Source organism: Chiloscyllium punctatum, chromosome 5 (assembly GCF_047496795.1).
Source record: "Chiloscyllium punctatum isolate Juve2018m chromosome 5, sChiPun1.3, whole genome shotgun sequence".
Classification (NCBI taxonomy): Eukaryota; Metazoa; Chordata; class Chondrichthyes; order Orectolobiformes; family Hemiscylliidae; genus Chiloscyllium; species Chiloscyllium punctatum.
Window position 1 is genome coordinate 31,919,753 of NC_092743.1, and position 20,540 is coordinate 31,940,292.

The window sequence follows — 20,540 nt, forward strand, 5'->3', positions numbered from 1 at the left end:
CTATTTTCCCTGGAGTGTCGGAGGCGGAGGGTTACAGAGGTTTATAAAATCATGAGAGGCATGGATAGGATAAATAAAGAGAGTCTTTTCCCTGAGGTGAGGGAGTCCAGAACTAGAGGGCATAGGTTTAGGATGAGAGGGGAAAGATATAAAAGAGACCTAAGGGGCAACACTTTTACACAGAAGGTGGTATGTGTATGGAATGAGCTGCCAGAGGAAGTGGTGGAGGCTGGTACAATTGCAGCATTTGAAAGGCATCCGGATGGGTATATGAATAGGAAGGGTTTATAGGGATATGGGCCAGGGTCTGGCAAATGGAACTAGGTTAAGTTGGGATATCTGGTTGGCGTGGACGAGTTAATGCGAACAGTCTGTTTCTGTGTTGTACATCTCTATGACTCTAAATCCATCCCAATTTTGTATAGAGCAATTCAGCCAGCCTCATTCTCTCACTTCATCCTCCATAAATTGTCCATTTAGCCCAGAAAGTCTGCTTTGCCACTCAGTGAGATCATGACTGATAATCCCCAACTCCACTTTCTTGCCATTTCCCGATAACCTTTTATTCCCTTCCTGACTAAAATTCTGTTTTACACACACCTAACAAACTACAGTAAAACATTCCATAGATTCACTACTCTCAGAGAGAAGCATTTTTTCCTTAAGTGGGGGACCTTTGCTCTGAGATTGTGCCCTCTGGTCCAAAACCCTCCCACAAGGGCAAACAGGCAGTTTCTTCGGAATTTTGAATGTTCCAATGCAGTCACTTATCACTTTTCTAAACTCCATTGAGCATCGCTTACATGGGATGTGAGATAATGTGTTGGCATGGATTAAGGATTAGCTGAAAGGTAGAAAGTAAGAATAAATGGGTCATTCTTACACTGGCAGATCATGACCAGCAGGTACAGTGAGATCAGTATTTGGGGCCTGAGCTATTCATGATATGTAGCAACGATTTGGAGGTAAGGACCAAACATGATATTTCCAACTTTGTGGATGATACAAAGTTGAGCAAAAGTCTTGAGGGATTTACGAAACGGGTTCAGGTGGATTTGGACAGGCTTAGTGTAAGGGCAGACAGAATAAAAATGTAGAAAACATTGAGTCATGGAGTTGTCCAGCACGGAAAAACATCCTTTGGTCTAACTCATCCATAATGACCGGATATTCTAAATTAATCTACTGTCATATGCCAGCATTTTTCCATTTCTCTCTATACCCTTCCTATTCAAGTACCCATCCAGATTATGCTTAAATGTCATTATAACCAGGCTCCACCACTTCCCCGGCAGCTCATTCCATACGCACACACCACCATCTGCATGACAACGTTACCCCTTAGGTCCCTTTTATATCTTTCCCCTCTCACCTTAAACCTATGCCCTCTACTATTGGACTCCCCTGCTGTAGGAAAAAGACCTTAGCTATTCACCTTATCCATGTCCCTGATTTTATAAAGCTCTATAAGGTCCTTCCTTAACTCCAACACTCCAGGGAAAAAGGGCCAGCTTATTCATCCTTCTACTGTAGCTCAAGCCCTCCAACCCTGGCAACATCCTTGTAAATCGTTTCTGCACCTCTTCAAGTTTAACATCTTTCCTATAGCAAGGAGACCAGAATTGAACACAGTATTCCAAAAGTGGCCTAACCAATGTCCTGTACAGCCACAACATGACATCATAACTCCTATACTCAATACTCTGACCAATAAAGGCATGCTTACCAAACACCATCTTCACTATCCTGTCTACCTGTGACTCCACCTTCAAACAATTATGAACCGGCACCCCAAGGTCTCATTGTTCAGCAACACCACCCAGGACCCAACCATTAAGTGTACAAAGGCGACGTCTCCGGCAAAAGCCCTTCATCAGGCTTTTGCTCGAAACATCGATTTTCCTGCTCCTCGGATGCTGCCTGAACTGCTGTGCTTTTCCAGCACCACTCTACTCCAGAATCTGGTTTCCAGCATCTTCAGCCATTGTTTTTACTCATTAAGTGTATAAATCCTGTCCTGATTTACCTTCCAAAATGCGACACCTCACATTTATTGAAAGTAAACTCCGTCTGACACTCCTTATCCCATCGGTCCATTTGATCAAGTTTCTGTTATACTCTTAGATAACCTTCTTCACTATCCACGACGCTACCAATTTTGGTGTCATCTAGAAACTTGCTAACCATTTCTCCGATATTCACTTCCAAATCATTTATATAGATAACAAAAGACAGTGGGCCTAGCACCGATTCTTGCAGCACACTGCTGGTCACAGGCCTCGGGTCCAAAAAAACAACCCTTTACCATCACTCTGTGCCTCCTACCTTCAAGGTTATCCAGTTTGATAGGAGGAACTTATATAGCGAGTATTTCTTAGATAGTAAGAGGTTGGAATGTATGGAAATAAAGACAGATAATATCAAGAAGAAGTTGGAGACACTGGATACTAAAACGCCTATGGACCCTGGCAACATTTCAGCAATAGTACTGGAGACATGTACTCCAGAACTTACCACTCCTCTAGCCAAGATGTTCCTGTACAGTTAAAACACTACATAACAGTTTCTGGATATGTCCTGTGCATAAAAAGCAGGTCGAATCCAATCTGGCCAATTGCCACTCTACCTACTCTTGATTATCAATAAAGTGATGGAAGGGATCATCAATAGTGCTAACAAGGAGGACTTACTCAGCAATAAACTGCTCAGTAGCACCTATTTTGGGTTCTGCCAGGGCCACTCAGTTCCAAATCTCATTACAGACTTGGTTCAAAAATGGACAAAAGAGCCAAATTCCAGAGGTGAGGTGAGAGTGAATGCCATTGACTTTAAGACCACGTTTTACTGAATGTAGTATCAGGGAGTCCGAGCAAAATTCAAGTCAATGGGAATCAGTGTGAAAGCTCGCTACTGATTGGAGTAATACCTGGCACATAGGAAGATGATAGTGGTTGTTGGATGTCATAATCTCAGCTGCAGAACATCTCTGCAGGGGTTCCTCAGGGTAGTGTCCCAGCCACAACCATCTTCAGCTGCTTCATCAATGACCTTCCCTCCAGCATAATGTCAGAAGTGAGGATGTTCATCGATGATAGTACAACGTACTATGTGTATTCACGACTCCTCAGATACTAAAGCAATCTATTTCCAAATGCAACAAGACCTGGACAATATTCAGTCTTGGGCTGAAACGTGGCAAGTAACATTTTTGCTGCATAAATGCCAGACAATGACCATCTCCAATAAAGACAATCTAACTATTAATCCTTTTCATTTAATAACATTAGTGTTGTTGAATTGCTCACTATCAACATCCTGGAAGTTACCATTGACTGGAATTTAAACTGGACTTACCATATAAATACAGTGGCTCTCTGTATAATATTGTACAATACCATATAATACAGAGAGCAGGTCAGAGACTAGGAACTGCAGCACGTACTCACTGCTTGACACCCCAAAACCTGTCCACCATCTACAAGGCACAAGTCAGGAGTATGATGGAATACTTCCCACTTCCCTGGATCAGTGCAGCTTCAACAATATTCAAGAAGTTTGACACCATCCAGGATGAATAGGGCACTTGATTGGCCCCACATCCATAAAAATCCACTCCCTCTGCCATTGATGCCCAGTAGCAGCAATGTAAACTATCTACAAGATGCACTCCAGAAATTCACCAAAGCACTTTAAACAGCATGTTCCAAACCCACCATCACCACCATCTTGAAGGACAAGGGCAGCAGATATGTGGGAACACCACCACCTGCATGTTCTTCTCCAAGTCACTCACCATCCTGACTTGGAAATACATTGCCGTTCCTTTACTGTTGTAGGGTCAAAATCCTGGAACTCCCTCCCTAACAGTATTGTGGGTTTACCTGCAGCACATGGACTGCAGTGGTTCAAGAAGGTAACTTGTGCCATCTTTTCAAGAGCAACTAGGGACGGGTAATAAATGCTGGCCAGCCAGAAACACCTACAAACATGAGTTAATTCTTAAAAAGTACAGAGGGAACTAGAATCCTTGGCAATCAATTGCTGAAGGTGCAAGTAGAAGTGCAACAAGCTATTACAAAGATTAATGGAATGGTAGCCTTTATTAGAGAATATTTTGCATAGCGGAATAGTGAAATCTTGCTTCAGTTGTACAGAAGCTTATTTAGACCTGGAGTACTATATGTGTACTTTTAGTTTATTTACCTTAGGACATTATTGCTGTTGTGATTGTAACAAAGGTTACAGGAATGGAGATTGAGAAATATTGTCCTTTATCTCTAGAGTTTCAAAGCATAATAGGTGATGTAATTGAAACCTGGAAAAGGGATAGATAGGGGGTAAGAATTTTCCCTAGCTTTGGGAGTCTATAAGTAGGGTTTCCACTTTGAAAAAAGGAGAATGCCATTTCATATCAAGATGGAAAGGTGTTATGTTACTCAGATGGTTGTGAATATTTCGTGCGCTTTATCCAATAAGGCTGAAAAACCTCAGTCTTTGAATATCATTAGAGATTAATAGATTTCTGATTACACATGGGATCAACAGGAATAATGTGGGTTGAAGACACTGATGTGCTTTGTCAGTCGTGATCTTTTGTAGCAGACTTGATGGGTTGAATGACCTAGCTAATGTGAAATATTCTGATTGCTACCCACAGGAAGGACATTATTGCCATTGAGAATGTGCAAAGATACACGATGAAGGTCAGTTATTTTTCTTTTTTTATTCAGTCATGGGATGAGGGCATCATTGGCTGCAAGTATTTAATGCCCATCTCTAATTGCCTTCAGAAGGTGGTACTGAGCTGCCTTGAGCTTCTGCAGGCCATGTGTTGTCATTAGGGAGAGTGTTGACCTAGTGCTTATCTTAACACCGGTCTTACAATCTATAAGATTGTGTTGAAGGAACTCCTGACAGAGGTTTTTAACATTCCAATAGGTCTCTTCATTATAGAAACATATATTAGATGATATAGAAGGACTAGGGGTCACATATATAAGGATTTAGGCATGATGTGCAAGAGAGATGTGAGGAAGAAATGTTGAAAAAAGAATGGGTAATGACTTGAATGTCTCCCTTTGAGGTTGCTAGAAGTGGAGGCAATCCATTATTTTAGTAGGAAATTCAATTAGCACCGACAAAAAATAAACTTATTGGATTTTGGTGGAATAGAACAGTTAATGGGATTGACATTGGTCACCACAGAGTTAGCAGGAGCTCAGTGGGTCAAATGGGTTCCTTGTATGCCTTAACAACTCAGTGACTAGGTGTTTAAGGATGGAAGAAGACTTGAATATTGACTATCTTTTCTTTTGGAGACAGGGGCTGTGATCCATCTTATGTTTTTAGGAATATAAATGAAAATGTTTACCACATCGACAGATCCGGGTGCTGAAAACACAAGTTTAAAAATTAGGGATTAAAATAAAAGCAAAGAACTGCAGATGCTGGAGATCTGAAAGAAAAACAGCATGTGGTTCTGCAGCTTCTTTGAAACTTTGGAATTCTTCGGGAGATGAGAAATATTGGACTCGAAAGATTAACTGTGCCTCTTTCCACAGATATTGCCAGACTGGCTGTGTTTCACCAGCACTTTCTATTTTCATTTGAAAATTAGACAACTGGAAGAAAGAAAATAAAGCAGGTATAATTTTTTTTTATTTAAAGGATTATGCGACTATTAAATGTGCTATGAGGGAAAGATACCAAAGGCAGCAGGATAGATGGGTTCAAGTGACAATTTATATATTTCACATTAGGGTTATGACAACAGAAGACAATCAAATTGTTTATTAAACAAGGATTAAACTACAAGGTTTAGTATTCATTTTTTGAAAATATATATGTTTTTACTACCCTAAAATAAGAAAAACGCAGACATTTCAAACTTCATTTTTAATATCATCAGAACTCTTATAAGTGGAATTAAATAGATTTTCTTTATTAAAGCATTCCTTTACATATATATAGTTTGTATCCCTGACAACAAATTATACACTTTTTCAATTCATTTTGCTTTCATTCTGTATTGAAGCACCATGATGTTAAGCAGTGAAACCATTTCACCGCATGGATTTTAAGAAGAAAGCTTATTTCAATAATCTTTGTTTACTTGTGTCCTACCAATCGCTGAGTGCTTTCCATTCTTAGATTGTCATCTTTACCAGGGAGTGAAGGGTGAGAATCATGGCTCAAGTTTGAACGTTGGCTTTTCCACTGTAAAGCTCAATCAAAATATCTGATAATAATATTACCCTGTTGTGAGGTAAGCAGACTGGAAGGCACATTTTATAATGATTAGACTTGCAGCATCTCAATATGGAGTGTTTGGACCAAAATCAAAATTATTAAGGTGATTGCTTCAAAAGTCTCATTGTTAGTTTATCCACTTTTTTTTAATGTCTTTAGCAATCACTGTATTATTGTCCCCACCATCTCCAAATATCCACCAGGATGTGACTGTGTCTAAAGTATTTTTCCACAGAATGTCCTTCTGACTTCAAAATTGATCAGTTCTGAACTGTAGCTTAAACTCTAAAGTAATAAGTCATATAGTAGCACCTTTATTAGCGAAATAACATCATTATTCAAACAAGGAATCACTGTCTTGGGTTTAAGTACTGAAAGTCTTAATTGCTTCCATTTTGATTTATGTTATTTGATGCTGGGGTTTGATTAGGGACAAAAAAAACATTCTGATGGCATTTTGGCAACTGGCTAAACAACTTGACTTTGCAAATTGGATGTCATTTTAAAGGAAGAGGTCCTTTGTGAGATGAGCACGTTGCAAAATGTATCTGTATAGGTGACTGCTAAATAAAATCTTTATGATCTGCAAACTCTTTTCTAAATCTGTTCATGCTCATCAATATGATGACAAGATTTTCAGACGTCTGTAGCTGTTTATTTTTAATTTTCTCATTGTCAAAGTTCATAGGGTTGACCAGCAATTTGAATTTATGTTACTGTTTTGATTTGATAAATGCTTGGTGTCATAACGGTCAAACTGTGACCAAATCCCCACAATACTTTCTAGTCATTCAAATAAAAGAAAAATATGGCAAATGCTGGAATTTGAAACAAGAAAAATAATGCTGAAAAGGTTCAGGAGGTCAGGCAGCATCTGTGGAAAGAAATGGGACCAATGCTTCTGTTTGTGTTGCTGGAAAAGCATCCAAGAAGCAGGAAAATCGACGTTTTGGGCCTGATGAAATTCCTGATTTTGGAATTCCTGATTAAGGGCTCTGGCCCAAAGCATCAACTTTCCTGCTCCTCGGATGCTGCCTGACCTGCTGTGATTTTCCAGCAACACACTCTCAACTCTGATTTCCAGCATCTACAGACCTTACTGTCTCCAATGTTTCAGTTTGATGACCTTCCATCTGAATTGCTAACTAGTTCACAAACTGTGTTAGCAAGAGGGTTTTTTTTCCCCATTTTTGATAGAATATATAGAATAGAATCCCGACAGTGATGAAACAGGCCATTCAGCCCATCAAGTCCACCCTCTGAAGGCTATCCCACCCACCTACCCCTTCCCTGTAACCCTGCATATCCCATGGCTGTGGGATGAAACTGGAGCACTGGAGGAAACCCTGCTGACAGGGGGAGAAAGTCTGTGGATTTTGCACAATCTCAATTTTCTCAACTTGGACTCAAATGAGGTTGATTTCATCTGGGTCCATTGCTATAATAATGCGCTATCTGTTTGGTTTGGGGAGTATTTGATCGTGTGTCTTTCCCAATTATTTTGAATAAGTTTCCTTGTGTAGCAGAGACGGACAAGTGGAACTAGCTGAGCTGCTCTTGCAAAAAGCTAACATGAAAGGGAGGGACTGAATAGCTTCTTTTTAAATGCTGTAAGCAATGTATGAGAACTGCACCGAAGCACAGTGGTCTGAAGGCCTAATGACAGTTTGAAATGCTTGAATTTTTCTTCGTACAATTGTGATCTATTCCCCAAAGATAAGTCTCACCTTCAGCTGAGCAAGCAGCAATCCTCACCAACAGCAAAAGTTCTATAATTAGGGGAATAAAACATCCCACAGAGCACCACAGCCAAAAACAACTTTGAGTGTTAAATATGTTTTTCTATCTCCTTGAATTTTAAGACTATAGACCTGTGCTAACTTCATTGACCTCATTATAAGAGCATAAGAAACAAAATGAAGGTTTTGTAGATCATTGTAGGTCATTGTAGGTCATACAGTCTCTTGAAAGTGCTACCACTAAACTATAGCTAACACCATTGGCTGTTAATGATAACTTTACTTGAACTGAAAGTCAAGACAACAGATTAAACTTTCAGCAGATTAGTGTTGATCTCTCTGAAAAACGTATGGAACGTTCCCTCAAAATAGCTTTCAACTTCCCCTCCTTACAGCTTTGGAGCTTAGAAGTAACATTCCTACCAATTGATAAAAATTAAGGAAGTGGTTTTAAGAAAACAGTAGCAATAATTTAATTAATTGTAGGGTCATTAAGTGAACTGTACTTCTCTTTTAAGACAAATAGCTGGCTTGCAATGTAACCTTTACAATCTGGATGTTGATCTAAGTATTAAAGTGACATCACAGTAAATAATATTTTCCTAATAATTCCTGATGGACATTTCCATATATGAAATAAATTCATTATTTTCTACAAAACAAACTAATTTCTTTAAGCGCAGGTAGAGAACTTGTAATTTTCAGGCAACAAACTCACTGAAGACAGGCATGAGATTGCCATCGTTACCACAAGGTGGAAATATATAGATATTCCTGCCTTCCCAACTCTTTTATTGTCAGTCAGTGGAAAAACATACATTTCAATTTGAGTTAATTTGAGATTTCAGAGTAGTCGGGATAGTACGACAGATCTGCAAAAATGTCATTGGGACTCGTACACCTCAGGTTGCAGAAACAGGAGTTTATCCACATCAGATTCTTGGAGAAGCTCAGGCCATCAGGACAGTCAAAGTTCACCTCGATGGTCTTTGACTTGTGGGGAGTACAGCATCGGTCATCTGTGCAGACGCCACAATATTTTGGCCGGTAGGTACGACTGCTCACACAGCCAGACAACGTGAAGTTCATGGGTTCTGTTTGCTTGAGAACACTCAGGCATATCTTCCCTTCCTGAGTGGAAAAAAAACAAACCACCATAGTTGAGATTTTACTTGATTGCAAGCACTTTGCTAATTCCCTTCATAATGTGGAAGAGCGGATTTAAATCATTTCAATGTTTCTCTTCACCCCAAGGAAACAGCCAGTTCCCCAAAAAGCCTGTCACTACATCTGTCATCAAGTTAAAAATTGAAAAGTGACACTTTTTATTTTAGACTCTCTATCCTCCCTCAGAAAGCATTACAAGCACCTTTTGTTTGTCTAATGCAAGTGATGTAAACTTGATTGAGCTGACCAAATCCAAATACTGGAACATCGGAAAGCATTAGCAAACTTCTGTCTTATCTTCAGGGCACAGCTGGAAGCAATATGTTTTGGTAATATGAGTTGTGGGTGTTTTGAATATAGTTTTAAAACTAGCTTTTGTTTTCAAAATGAACCTCTGTAGCAAGACAGAAATCTATGTTTTTCCCTTTTCCTGGTGTGAACAGATGTGTCTCTGTTTAGAATGGTAGTTATTTATATTTCCATATTTCAAACTGTGTGCTAATTAGTTTTATATCATTGCTAAATAAGTCTCATTTCCGCAATAAATCAATAATTTTGTTGTTTATTAAAGAAAAATGGTTCATGGATCTTTTCATTCTAAACTAAATTTAATTAAAATATTTAATTGTTATTGGGGTTTATGTTGTGTTCAGTGCAGTGGTAGGAGTTGTAATGCACTTTGCTAGTCTCAGTGATAACACTAGGGAGTCACTTGGGGACGCCTGGGAGTAGAGATGTTGTGAAGTCAAGTAAGGGAATCTTACCTTGATATGCTGTGTAATGTTAACGTTGCAGGGGCGTAAGTAGCAAAGGCGCCTTTCTTTTGATAGTTTGCACTGGTCGTTTTCATTTGAAATCCTTGTAGATATTCCCATTCCACAAGATACTGAGCAGGGACTCCAGGGTGTAGTTTGTACTAAGCAATTACGGCGCCACACTTCTGATTCACCTGTGTAAGCTGGGAAGTTGTGGAGGTGAGAACATAGTCAGTATAATCCTCAAACCAAGTCAGACAGTCATTTCTCTTCCTTGCTCCTCACATGATCAAAAGTGTAGTATTAAGATATTTGATACAAAACAAACGTTGGCAGAAAGTATAACATGATATGAACGCGTTGATTGTGTTTTGTGCAATAGCAGTATTGTCGCTTATGAAGTGTAACCAAGGCATGCTGAACTGGTTGATGCTTTATTATCTTTACCTGAGGATGTTGGATAAAAGAACACTGCTAAAGACTGGGAGGAATGGAGGAAAACTGAGCATGCACAAAAACACTCTCCGTCCATTGCTTCCAAAACCCTAGATTGAATTGAGAAAAATGCTCTCATATAAGTGACTCTGATCTGGATTCCACTGCCTAGAGGAATGATGGTGGCAGGGTTATTGACACATTCAAGAGGGCATTGGATGATTATTTGTATAGAAGAATTGTAAAAGCTGGGATTTCACTGTATCATATTCAAAAGACAGTTTTTCTTATTAGATTTTAAAGGCATCAAGATTTTTAAGGAGCACTAGGGTAATACTGAAATATGACACTGAATTAGATGATCAGCCAAGATCATGTTAAAAGGCCAAGCAAACACAAAGGGCTGATGGAGCAGTAAATTCGACGTTTCAGGCAAAAGCCCTGCATCAGGAATCATTTCCAATGAAGGGCTTTTGCCCGAAACATCGATTTTCCTGTTCCTTGGATTCTGTCTGACTTGCTGTGCTTTTCCAGCACCACTCTAATCTTTACTCTGATCTCCAGCATCTGTAGTCCTCACTTTCACAAAGGGCTGATGGCTTATTCTTGTGCCTAGTTTCTATATTTCAATATTTCTATTTGAGGAGATGGCTCGGACAGCTGGTGCAGACTTGACGAGCTGAATAGCCTCCTCATGCAGCATAATTATTCAGTGATGGCACCTTCCCTGTAGTAACCCGCCTGCTGAAATCTAGATCAATCATGTGGCAATTTAGGCCTGCATTCGAGGAAATTTTGAGCTGATTCAACACCAAATGGTGATACAATAATAGAATCATGTAGCGCAGAAGGAGACAGTTTGGTGCATTTTCTTTGAGGAAGTACGGACAATGAAGAGCTGTCCAAGTAGTTTCACTCCTTTGCTCTTCCTCAATAATCTGTAAATCTATTCCCCTCCAAGTACCCAATTAATAACCTTTTGAATCTTAAAGAAAACTGTATGGTTTTCTCCTAAGTCAGGCCTACTGGGAGTGTCAGTGATGATGAAGAATAGGAGATATCAGTAGGTATAAGTGCCCAAATTTGTAACTACTATTACCAAAAGAAAGTGATGATAAGTCTCATAACAGAGCAAGTACATTTCAAAGTTGGAATATATACAAAACATACTAATGTTGGTCTTTTTTAGACCATGAACTGGTAAATTCATATTCAGAAGGATGATCCGAATGGCAGTATAAGAAGACTTAGATTGAACAAAAGGCATTTGGATACTTTGGTCTTCTCTTTGATAACCTGCGGCATGACAAAATCAATTACTCAAAGTTTGGGAGAAGATTTGTAGCTCGGGTGCTTGTTGTTGTGGTTCTGTTCGCCGAGCTGGGAATTTGTGTTGCAAACATTTTGTTCCCTGTCTAGGTGACATCCTCAGTGATTGGGAGCCTCCTGTGAAGCGCTTCTGTGATCTTTCCTCCGGCATTTATAGTGGCCTGTCTCTGCCGCTTCCGGTTGTCAGTTCCAGCTGTCCGCTGCAGTGGCTGGTATATTGGGTCCAGGTCGATGTGTTTGTTGATAGAATCTGTGGATGAGTGTCATGCCTCTAGGAATTTCCTGGCTATTCTCTGTTTGGCATTTCCGAACTGACAGCCAGACTACTGCGACCACTAGGACTCATAACAGCACACAAACCAACAGCCACTCTCAGACAACAACTCACCAGGATGAAGGACCCAATACCCAGCATGAGCAAAACCAATGTAGTGTACAAAATCCCATACAAGGACTGTACAAAACACTACATAGGACAAACAGGAAGACAGCTAACGATCCACATCCATGAACATTAACTAGCCACAAAACGACACGACCAGCTGTCCTTAGTAGCCACACACGCAGATGACAAGCAACATGAATTCGACTGGGACAACACTACTATTATAGGACAAGCCAAACAGAGAGCAGCCAGGGAATTCCTAGAGGCATGGCACTCATCCATAGATTCAATCAATAAGTACATCAACCTGGACCCAATATACCGGCCACTGCAGCGGACAGCTGGAACTGACAACCGGAAGCGGCAGAGACAAGCCACTATAAATGCTGGAGGAAACATCACAGAAGCGCTAAACAGGAGGCTCCCAAGCACTGAGGATGTCACCTAGACAGGGGACGAAACTTTTGCAACACAAATTCCCAGCTCGGCGAACAGAACCACAACAAAATCAATTACTGATTGCCCACTTTTCCCAAGATGTCCACTCTCTCTTCCCATCCTGACAAAATAAACAGCTACTGTCGTACCTACTGTCCGTAAAATATTTTGAATGTGTTTTGCAGGTAATCTATTCTACGCCTAAGCATGTATTGCTATCAGCAATTATGATAAAGATAACTTAAACATTCCAGTTTAGCAGTGATGGTGCTCATGTGGAATGTAAACTGAGAGTTAAGAGCAGGACGATGTCAGGTTCGTATCTGGCTTTGTGCTAAGTTAACTGGTCTCAGTTGAGTTAGATGAATAGTTACAAAACTAGCTTCAGAACCCTAGCAGACACAAGGGAACAATCAAGATTCTCACTTGTGACAGGAATCCAGTGACTCACTTGCTTATTTGCATGAGTGGGCACTTGCTACATCTTTGTTCACACTGGTTGTGATTTCTGACCTCTGTTAGCCTGCTGACAAATGCTACCAGAAGTCACAGATATCACTTGTACAAGATTTTGGAGGCTGCTGAGAATTCAATCAAGGAAGCATTAGCATTTTCAGATGACTGAAAACTGGAAGGTAGGAGCAGAAGAATCTTAGAATTTTATAATGGCATAGTACAGGTGGAGGCCATTAACCCCATTGTCTCTGTGTGAGCTCTTTGAGAGAGATTAGTCTCACTCCTTTGCCACATATAGTCAGCTCTGCTATAATGCAGTAGTTCCATTCTCATGCAACCACGTTATAAGAAAATTGTATAAAAGCAGCACCATTTAAACAAATGGGGCCAGAATCACGTTACAACCATTTTGGGTTTTAAACGTTTGCGCTACAGAAACGGTGTTTCCAGTTCGTCAATTGCTATTAACGAGAAGCGCGTTATAGCAGAACAACCTAGCTTTGCAAATGTTTGAAGTGTTGCCAATTCTCTCTTGCAAGTTGCTCTTGGAGCTTTTCAGGTCTAAATTTACAAAGTTTTCAGAAACCTCCATTGAGTCAGACCATGGCCGTTCCTATTTCTGCACAGGCTCTCCCACCTGACAGGGACACATGACGAGGGGCAGTCTTCTTGAGTTTCTTTGACTCATCGCAGATCCACTGATCACAGCATTTTCCTGGCATTTTGACACGCTTGGGATTCTGACACCAGACAAGTGGTGGTCGGGACTGTCGGCACACGGGGATGCAGCCAATAGCACCATTTACACACGTACATTTGTACTTGCAGTTGGGTTGAAAACTTTGCCCATTGGAATACATGGCTCCGTTGAGCTCACATCCTACTCCAACCATATCTAACAGAACAAAACATCAATTACAAACTTAAAAATTAAGTGCACATATTACTTAACCTTTAATAAAAGAAAACAGTTGATTTATTTGATTTGTCATGATAAAGTAACAAGCCATTCACATTGATGGTAACAAAGACAATTCTTGCTATTCTTATGTCCTCCAGAGGATGGCACTGTTGCCTGTTCAAAAATAGAAAGACTTGCATTTATATAGTGCCGATGAAGTACTCTTGAAGTGTCATCATTGTTGTTATGCGGGAAGTTCCAATGTTTTACAATCAACTGTTTCCTGAATAGCTGATTACTTGTAATGTTTTCAGATTGTTGATAGCAAATAAGCCACAGCAGATAGTCTGGACTTTCCAGTGGCCAGATAGTTGCTATTCCAGTGTAGATTTGAGTTACCCATGGTGACACTGCAGAGTTCTCAATGTAACAGACTCAGAAGGAATTACTGAAATTGAAAATTCTGCTGCACAATTTCTCTATGTCTGGGACCCTCAGAAAATATCAATTTAAATCAGGGAATCTGGAGGGTTCCAATGCAACTTTTCTTTAGATTAGATTCCCTACAGTGTGGTAACAGGCCCTTCGGCCCAACAAGTCCACACTGATCCTCCGGAAACGTTACCTGGGAAAAGTTAGACTATTAAATAATTTGTCTAACTCCTGAGTATCTATTCAACTGATCCCCATACTAACCTCACAGAGTCTAACCACATCTCCCCAGATCACTGATACCTCTCAGATCCTGACCTGACACCGGAACATGGGAAAATAGAATCAGAAGTAGGCTATTCGGCCCGAAGAACCTGTTCCATTATTCAATGAGATCACGAGAATGGGACACAATACTCAATCCCCACTTCCTCTGCTTTCCACATTCCTGTCCCCTTCTCCTGTTCTGGATCAACCCCTGCTATCCTCCCCAGGAGCTGACCCTCCATTCCCAATTTGATCCAATGCTCTAATTTCTCTGCTTTGAATCTAAATGCCCTTTGGCCCAAGTGAGCAGACAAGCCCTTCACTACCTCAATGAGTCTCATTCACAAAGACAAGTGATTCAAAAGATCCAGTAAAGTCTCAATGAAATTCATGCTACACATTGTTAAATTAGAATCAGTAAAAGATAGATAAGACCAATTTGACCAAGCCTGGTGCACAAAGAAAGGCTGTTTCTAATAATTCCATGCAATCTGTTTCAGTCCCAGGTTCAACTCCTAATATAAACTGAATTTAAAAATCTTACCCAGTCATATATGCTGAGATAGCCAATCCTACCGATGACAGACTGAATCTTACATTCATTGGAACTGGACAATGGAGGAGAAAATGATAAGGCCAGGCTCCTGTTCTTGATTGTTCTGTGACCCCCTGAAGAAGTGTCAGAGGAGTTGAAACAATAATTCTGTTTCTCTCTCCACAGATGCTGCCAGATCTGCTGACTGTCTCCAGCAATTTCTGCTTTTGGTTGTTTCAGATCTCCAGCATTTGAAGTGCTTGGTTTTATTATTCTGCTAATAATGGCTATCCAATGAACCCTGCTGGAAAGTGCATGTGCACGTGACCAAATGTGATCCTTACCACGGTTAAATGGCCCCCTTCAATAGTCACTACTTCGACATGAAGGCATGTCACTTTGGTAATGCATCTGCGTGCAACAGTCAGCATTTTCAGCAGAATACATCAGAATACATCAACAACTGGAAGAAAATAGGGAAGACATTTCCATGCATGAGAGAGTTTGGGATCCAAAATAGTCAGGACTAAAGCTCTCAGGGCTAGAACTCAGAAGAGACATCTTCACCCAAAGACTGCTAAGAATTAGTAAGTTGCTGCCACATAGCTGAATAACATGAAGGCATTTAATGGGAGTTAGGGTAGGGAGATATGGGAGTAAGGAATGTAAGGAATACGGTTGAGATGGAGGAGGTTCAAGTGCAATGCATACACTGGCATGGACCATTTAGGAGAGATTAATCTGTTAGTGATGTACATTCTAGTTCTGGTATATATGATACAGTCAGTTCACATTTTCTACCTGCTGTGGCTTGCTTCTCACTCCCAGCTGTTACTGAGCCTCTTCAGTAGTTATTTAAAAACCATTCAGCAACACTGCACATCACATTCCCTTCCAACGGGTTTCTGAATGCAGATGGTTTGCACCAAAGAAGGAACAGCAGTGTTTGCAGAACGAGTCAGTGGGACACTCTGCTGAGGGCAGCTCCAAAGCCCAAAATCACAGCTTTCACTTTGCACCCATTCTTTCAATGAATTCCCAACCCATCTACCAGTTTTACCTGAGATCCCCTTTGCCTTAAACTTAAGGCTTTCATGTGGCACTTACGAAAGGTTTTCTGCAAGTTGTGAAGGAATGGATGGCTGCCAAGCCTTCCTGGTGAGACTGCGAAGCTCTTATCCTGCCCCCACTAACTATCACCACCCCCAACTCAACCCCCCTCCCACATTAGTCCCCAAACCCCACAAAATTGACACAGCCCTTTCATTCTCTGACAACGTTTTTTGTCCTGTAAATCACCAGATTACACACTTCACTTACACGCACACAATCCTACTTCATACTTAGGGGCATCCCGACTATAGTCACAGTACAGCCCTTTGTGGTAATCGCAGGTGTCTGCCTCTGTGCAGTTATCTCCCAGTTGCTTGGCGCATGCCTTACAACATTCACAGCCATCCATTACCAAGCTAACTCCAGGCGGACACCTGGGCGTGCGCTTCGGACACTGGCAAGGCCAGTGACAGTACTGGGTGCGGTTATACGGGTGGACAAAGTCTGGTGAGTTCACAGTCTCCTCTGAAGCTGCCTTGGATTTCTGGGTGAGACCCTGTGTGGAAGAGATAACACAGTTTAAGGAAATAAGCTAACACAGAGCCTTTACAGATAGTAGAGATTGTTACGATATGGCGGTGAACCCTTCTTTTAATTAAACCAAACACTGAGAAAAGCTCACCTCACCTCGTAATGTGTTAAAATTTGTTTTTTAACTCTAAAAGTGAACAGTAAACAACAACCATTCACAACTCTAAGCCCCATTTCTCTTAACTGCTTATTACCTGCCTCCAACTTTATAACAACATGCTGTTCCAATAAGACACTTATTAAAATTACATCAACTTAATTTCAAATCCACACAGCGGCTGTCATCTTCGGTGTCTTTCTTTGTCTGGCTGAAGAGCTCCCTGGATCACCTTCTTTCTTTTTACTGCAAATATGTTTCATATGAAAAGGTACCTTTGATAGAGAATGTTTCCTAATTTGTTGGGTCTCTTTCGATGGTGTTGATCTGTCTCCAACTTGCAAAATGCCTGCATTTTTATATTCTCAACATTGGATCATCTCACTGATTCGATGTTGGCAAAACAATAAATTCAACCTTGATTGGGTTTTAGTATGCTGGGGCATAATTTAAACTGATTGGTTAAATTTGAATTGTTGTCAAAACAGCAACCAACTCAGGTATCCATTTCACAGCCAAATGTGACATATTTTCAACTTTTCTGCAAGTTGTGAAGGAATGGATGGCTGCCAAGCCTTCCTGGTGAGACTGCGAAGCTCTTATCCTGCCCCCACTAACTATCACCCCCCCAACCCAACCCCACTCCCCCATTAGTCCCCAAACCCCACAACATTGACATGGCCCTTTCATTCTCTGACAACTTTTTTTGTCCTGTAAGTCACCAGATTACACACTTCACTTACACGCACACAATCCTACTTCATACTTAGGGGCATCCCGACTATAGTCACAGTACAGCCCTTTGTGGTAATTGCAGGTGTCTGCCTCTGTGCATTCTAAGACTGCTATATTGTCATACCACACAGGGTGTTTGTAAGATCTCAGGAGAAAGTGAGGACTGTAGATGCTGGAGATCAGGTCGAAGAGTATGGTGCTGGAAAAACACAGCTGGTCAGGCAGCATCTGAGGAGCAGGAGAATCGAGGTTTTGAGCAGAAGCCCTTCATCAGGAATGAAGCTTGTGGCCCAAGGGGGCTCAGAGATAAATGAGAGGAGGGTGGGGGTAAGGAGAAGGTAGCTGGGAATGCAATAAGTAGATGAAGTTGGGGGTGAAGGTGATAGATCGGAGAGGGGTGTGAAGTGGATAGGTGGGAGGAAGATGGACAGGTGGGACAGGTCAGGAGGTCAGCACTGAGTTAGAAGGTCGGATCTGGGATAAGTTGGGGGGAGGGGAAATGAGAAAACTAGTGAAATCCACATAGATTCTGGATAAAGTGAGAAGATCCAGTGTTGAGGATATAAAAATGCAGGCATTTTAAAACTTGGAGACAGAGCAACTGCCATCGAAAGAGGCCCAAGAAATGAGGAAACACTCTGTATCAAAGGTACCAAAGGTACTGTGAAACATATTCACAGTAAAAGGAAAGAAGATGACCCAAGGAGATCTTTAGCTGGAAGAAGAAAGACTCCTCCTCCCACTCCACCAAGGACATGCAGGTCCTGGGCCTCCTCCACTGCCAAACACTAATCACCCCGACCCCTGGAGGAAGAACACCTCATCTTCCGCCTTGACACACTCCAACCACATGGGATCAATGTGGATTTCAACAGTTTTCTCATTTCCCCTGCCCCACATACCCTAGACCCAACCTTCCAATTCAGCACCACTCTCAGGACCTGTCCTACCTGTCCATCTTCCTTCCTACCTATCCACTCCATCCTTTCTCTGATCTATCACCTTTAGCCCCACCTTAATCTACCTATCGCATTCCCAGCTACCTTCTCCCCAGCCCCATCCGTCTCCCATTTATCTCTCAGCCCCATGGGCCACAAGCTCCCTTCCTGATAAAGGGTTTATGCTCAAACTGTCGACTCTCCTGCTCCTCGGATGCTGCCTGATTGGCCGTGCTTTTCAGCACCACACTCTTTGACTTGTAAGCTCCCAGTTAAGAACAGCATTCTCTCTCTCGTAAAGGTACAGTACATGCCTTCAACTTCATAAGAAGATGTGAATTTCACAGGATGGGCTCCCAGTTGGCACTAAGTTAACTAATATCAGTTGTGTGCTGCAATTGTGAATCTATCCTGGATAAACCGAAAACAGCAGGTCTGGCAACTTCTCGGGAGAGAAAGCTGAGTTAACATTTCGGGTCCAGTCCTTCTTCAGAGCCTGAGATTTGAAACGTTAATTCTCTACAGATATTGGCAGACCTGTTGAGTTTTCAGTGCTTTCTGTTTTTGTCCCTGTTCTTCAGCATCCATAGTTCTCTGTTTTAATTTATTGCTCTTAGATTGATTGAACTGGGAAAGGTAAGGAGGAGTAGATAGGGGGATCACTTCTGAACATGATGCAATGACCTCAAGTCATTACAGCATAGAAGGAGGCCATTGGCCCGTGGAGGCCAGGCTAGATGGCTGTCTGGAAAGTAAACCAATCAGTCCCATTTCTCACACTATCTCCATAGTTCTGTAAGTTTGTCTTCCTCAAGGTTTCATCCAATTCCATTCTGAAGTCCCATACCGCCTTCCTTTCTCCATCCTCATAAGCAGTGATTTCCGGGTCATTACCACTCACTGTGCATTGCCGGGTTTCCCGTGAAGGTGTGATCAATTTTTGATGTGACATTTTCACAACTAGGGAGCAGGTTGCAGTTTTGCAAAGAACGTACTTTTGGCGGACCAACTGGGCAGTCATCTCCTTCAGCCCAACCCACAATCCAGACTGACAACCAGCACACCTACGTCACTGGGAAAATTTTGAAATGTTCTGTGAAGTGGAAACGTTTATATCCAATTTTTTTGCCATGATCAACATTGCTTGCATAAATGGGCCATAGGCACTACCACCTACAGCTCTTCTTCCGCAGCAGACTCTAAGGCAATGAAAATATAACCAAAGTGTGTTGTTTAAACAGACGCCATGTCTATATCCCCGGCCAGACCTCAACTGCAATGCCTCCGTCAGGGTCAAATATCTGATGCTCCAAGTCTGTGCTCACACCACATATCCCAGTCCTGATGAACTGTCATTGAACTGAAACGTGGAGTGGGATTTTAATGGGCATCTGTGTGAGCCTGAAAAACAGGGCAGGGCTTTTGCCTGAAACGTCGATTTCGCTGCTCCTTGGATGCTGCCTGAACTGCTGTGCTCTTCCAGCACCACTAATCCAGAATGTGGCATCAACAGCATACCTGTAGCCTGCTCACCCTCTAGGCCATAGCTGACAAACTGGTTGGTCTTCTCCTGCAGAACAACCCAGCATCTAGAGACGAGGGGCGAAAATGAGGCTGAGAACAAAAATAAGACAGTGCATCTCAGAGTGCGTGCTCAGACATGTCTAAGTAATGACACAGTCACCTCTGAGTCAGGAAGTTCAAGTCCCTCATCAGACAATTGAACTTTAAATCCAGATTGATACTTGCCTGTTGTCCTGGGGGAGTGATGCACTGCCAAAGGAGGTTTCTTTCATGTTAAACATTACACTGAAGCTCTATCTGCCCAGTCAGTCCTGTGGTCACAATATATCCCACAAAACTATTTTGATGATGCGATATCATCCTCCACAATTTTCAGGCCAATATTTAGTTCTCAACAAATATATATTCCTTTTCCCACAGGAATAGACAAACAAACTGAGTTTACTAGACTGTGCTTCACTGCTGATTTCAGAGTGCAGCCCAGACTTTTCCTATGGTCTACGTTAAATGACTG

At 41.5% G+C, this 20,540-nt stretch overlaps 1 protein-coding gene across 2 annotated transcripts in view; it reads right to left on the bottom strand.

The window, feature by feature from the left end:
• Positions 1 to 5,920: 5,920 nt before the first annotated feature.
• Positions 5,921 to 20,540, bottom strand: part of ccn4b (cellular communication network factor 4b) — a 69,918-nt gene continuing 55,298 nt past the window's right edge. For both annotated transcript variants that reach the window (XM_072569993.1, XM_072569994.1), the window contains exons 2-5: positions 16,409 to 16,697; positions 13,591 to 13,848; positions 9,920 to 10,113; positions 5,921 to 9,119 (exon numbers count right to left, since the gene is read on the bottom strand). In XM_072569993.1, the coding sequence (XP_072426094.1) occupies positions 8,820 to 9,119; positions 9,920 to 10,113; positions 13,591 to 13,848; positions 16,409 to 16,697 (1,041 nt within the window). In that variant the 3' untranslated portion in view covers positions 5,921 to 8,819. The remainder of the gene's footprint in view (positions 9,120 to 9,919; positions 10,114 to 13,590; positions 13,849 to 16,408; positions 16,698 to 20,540) is intronic.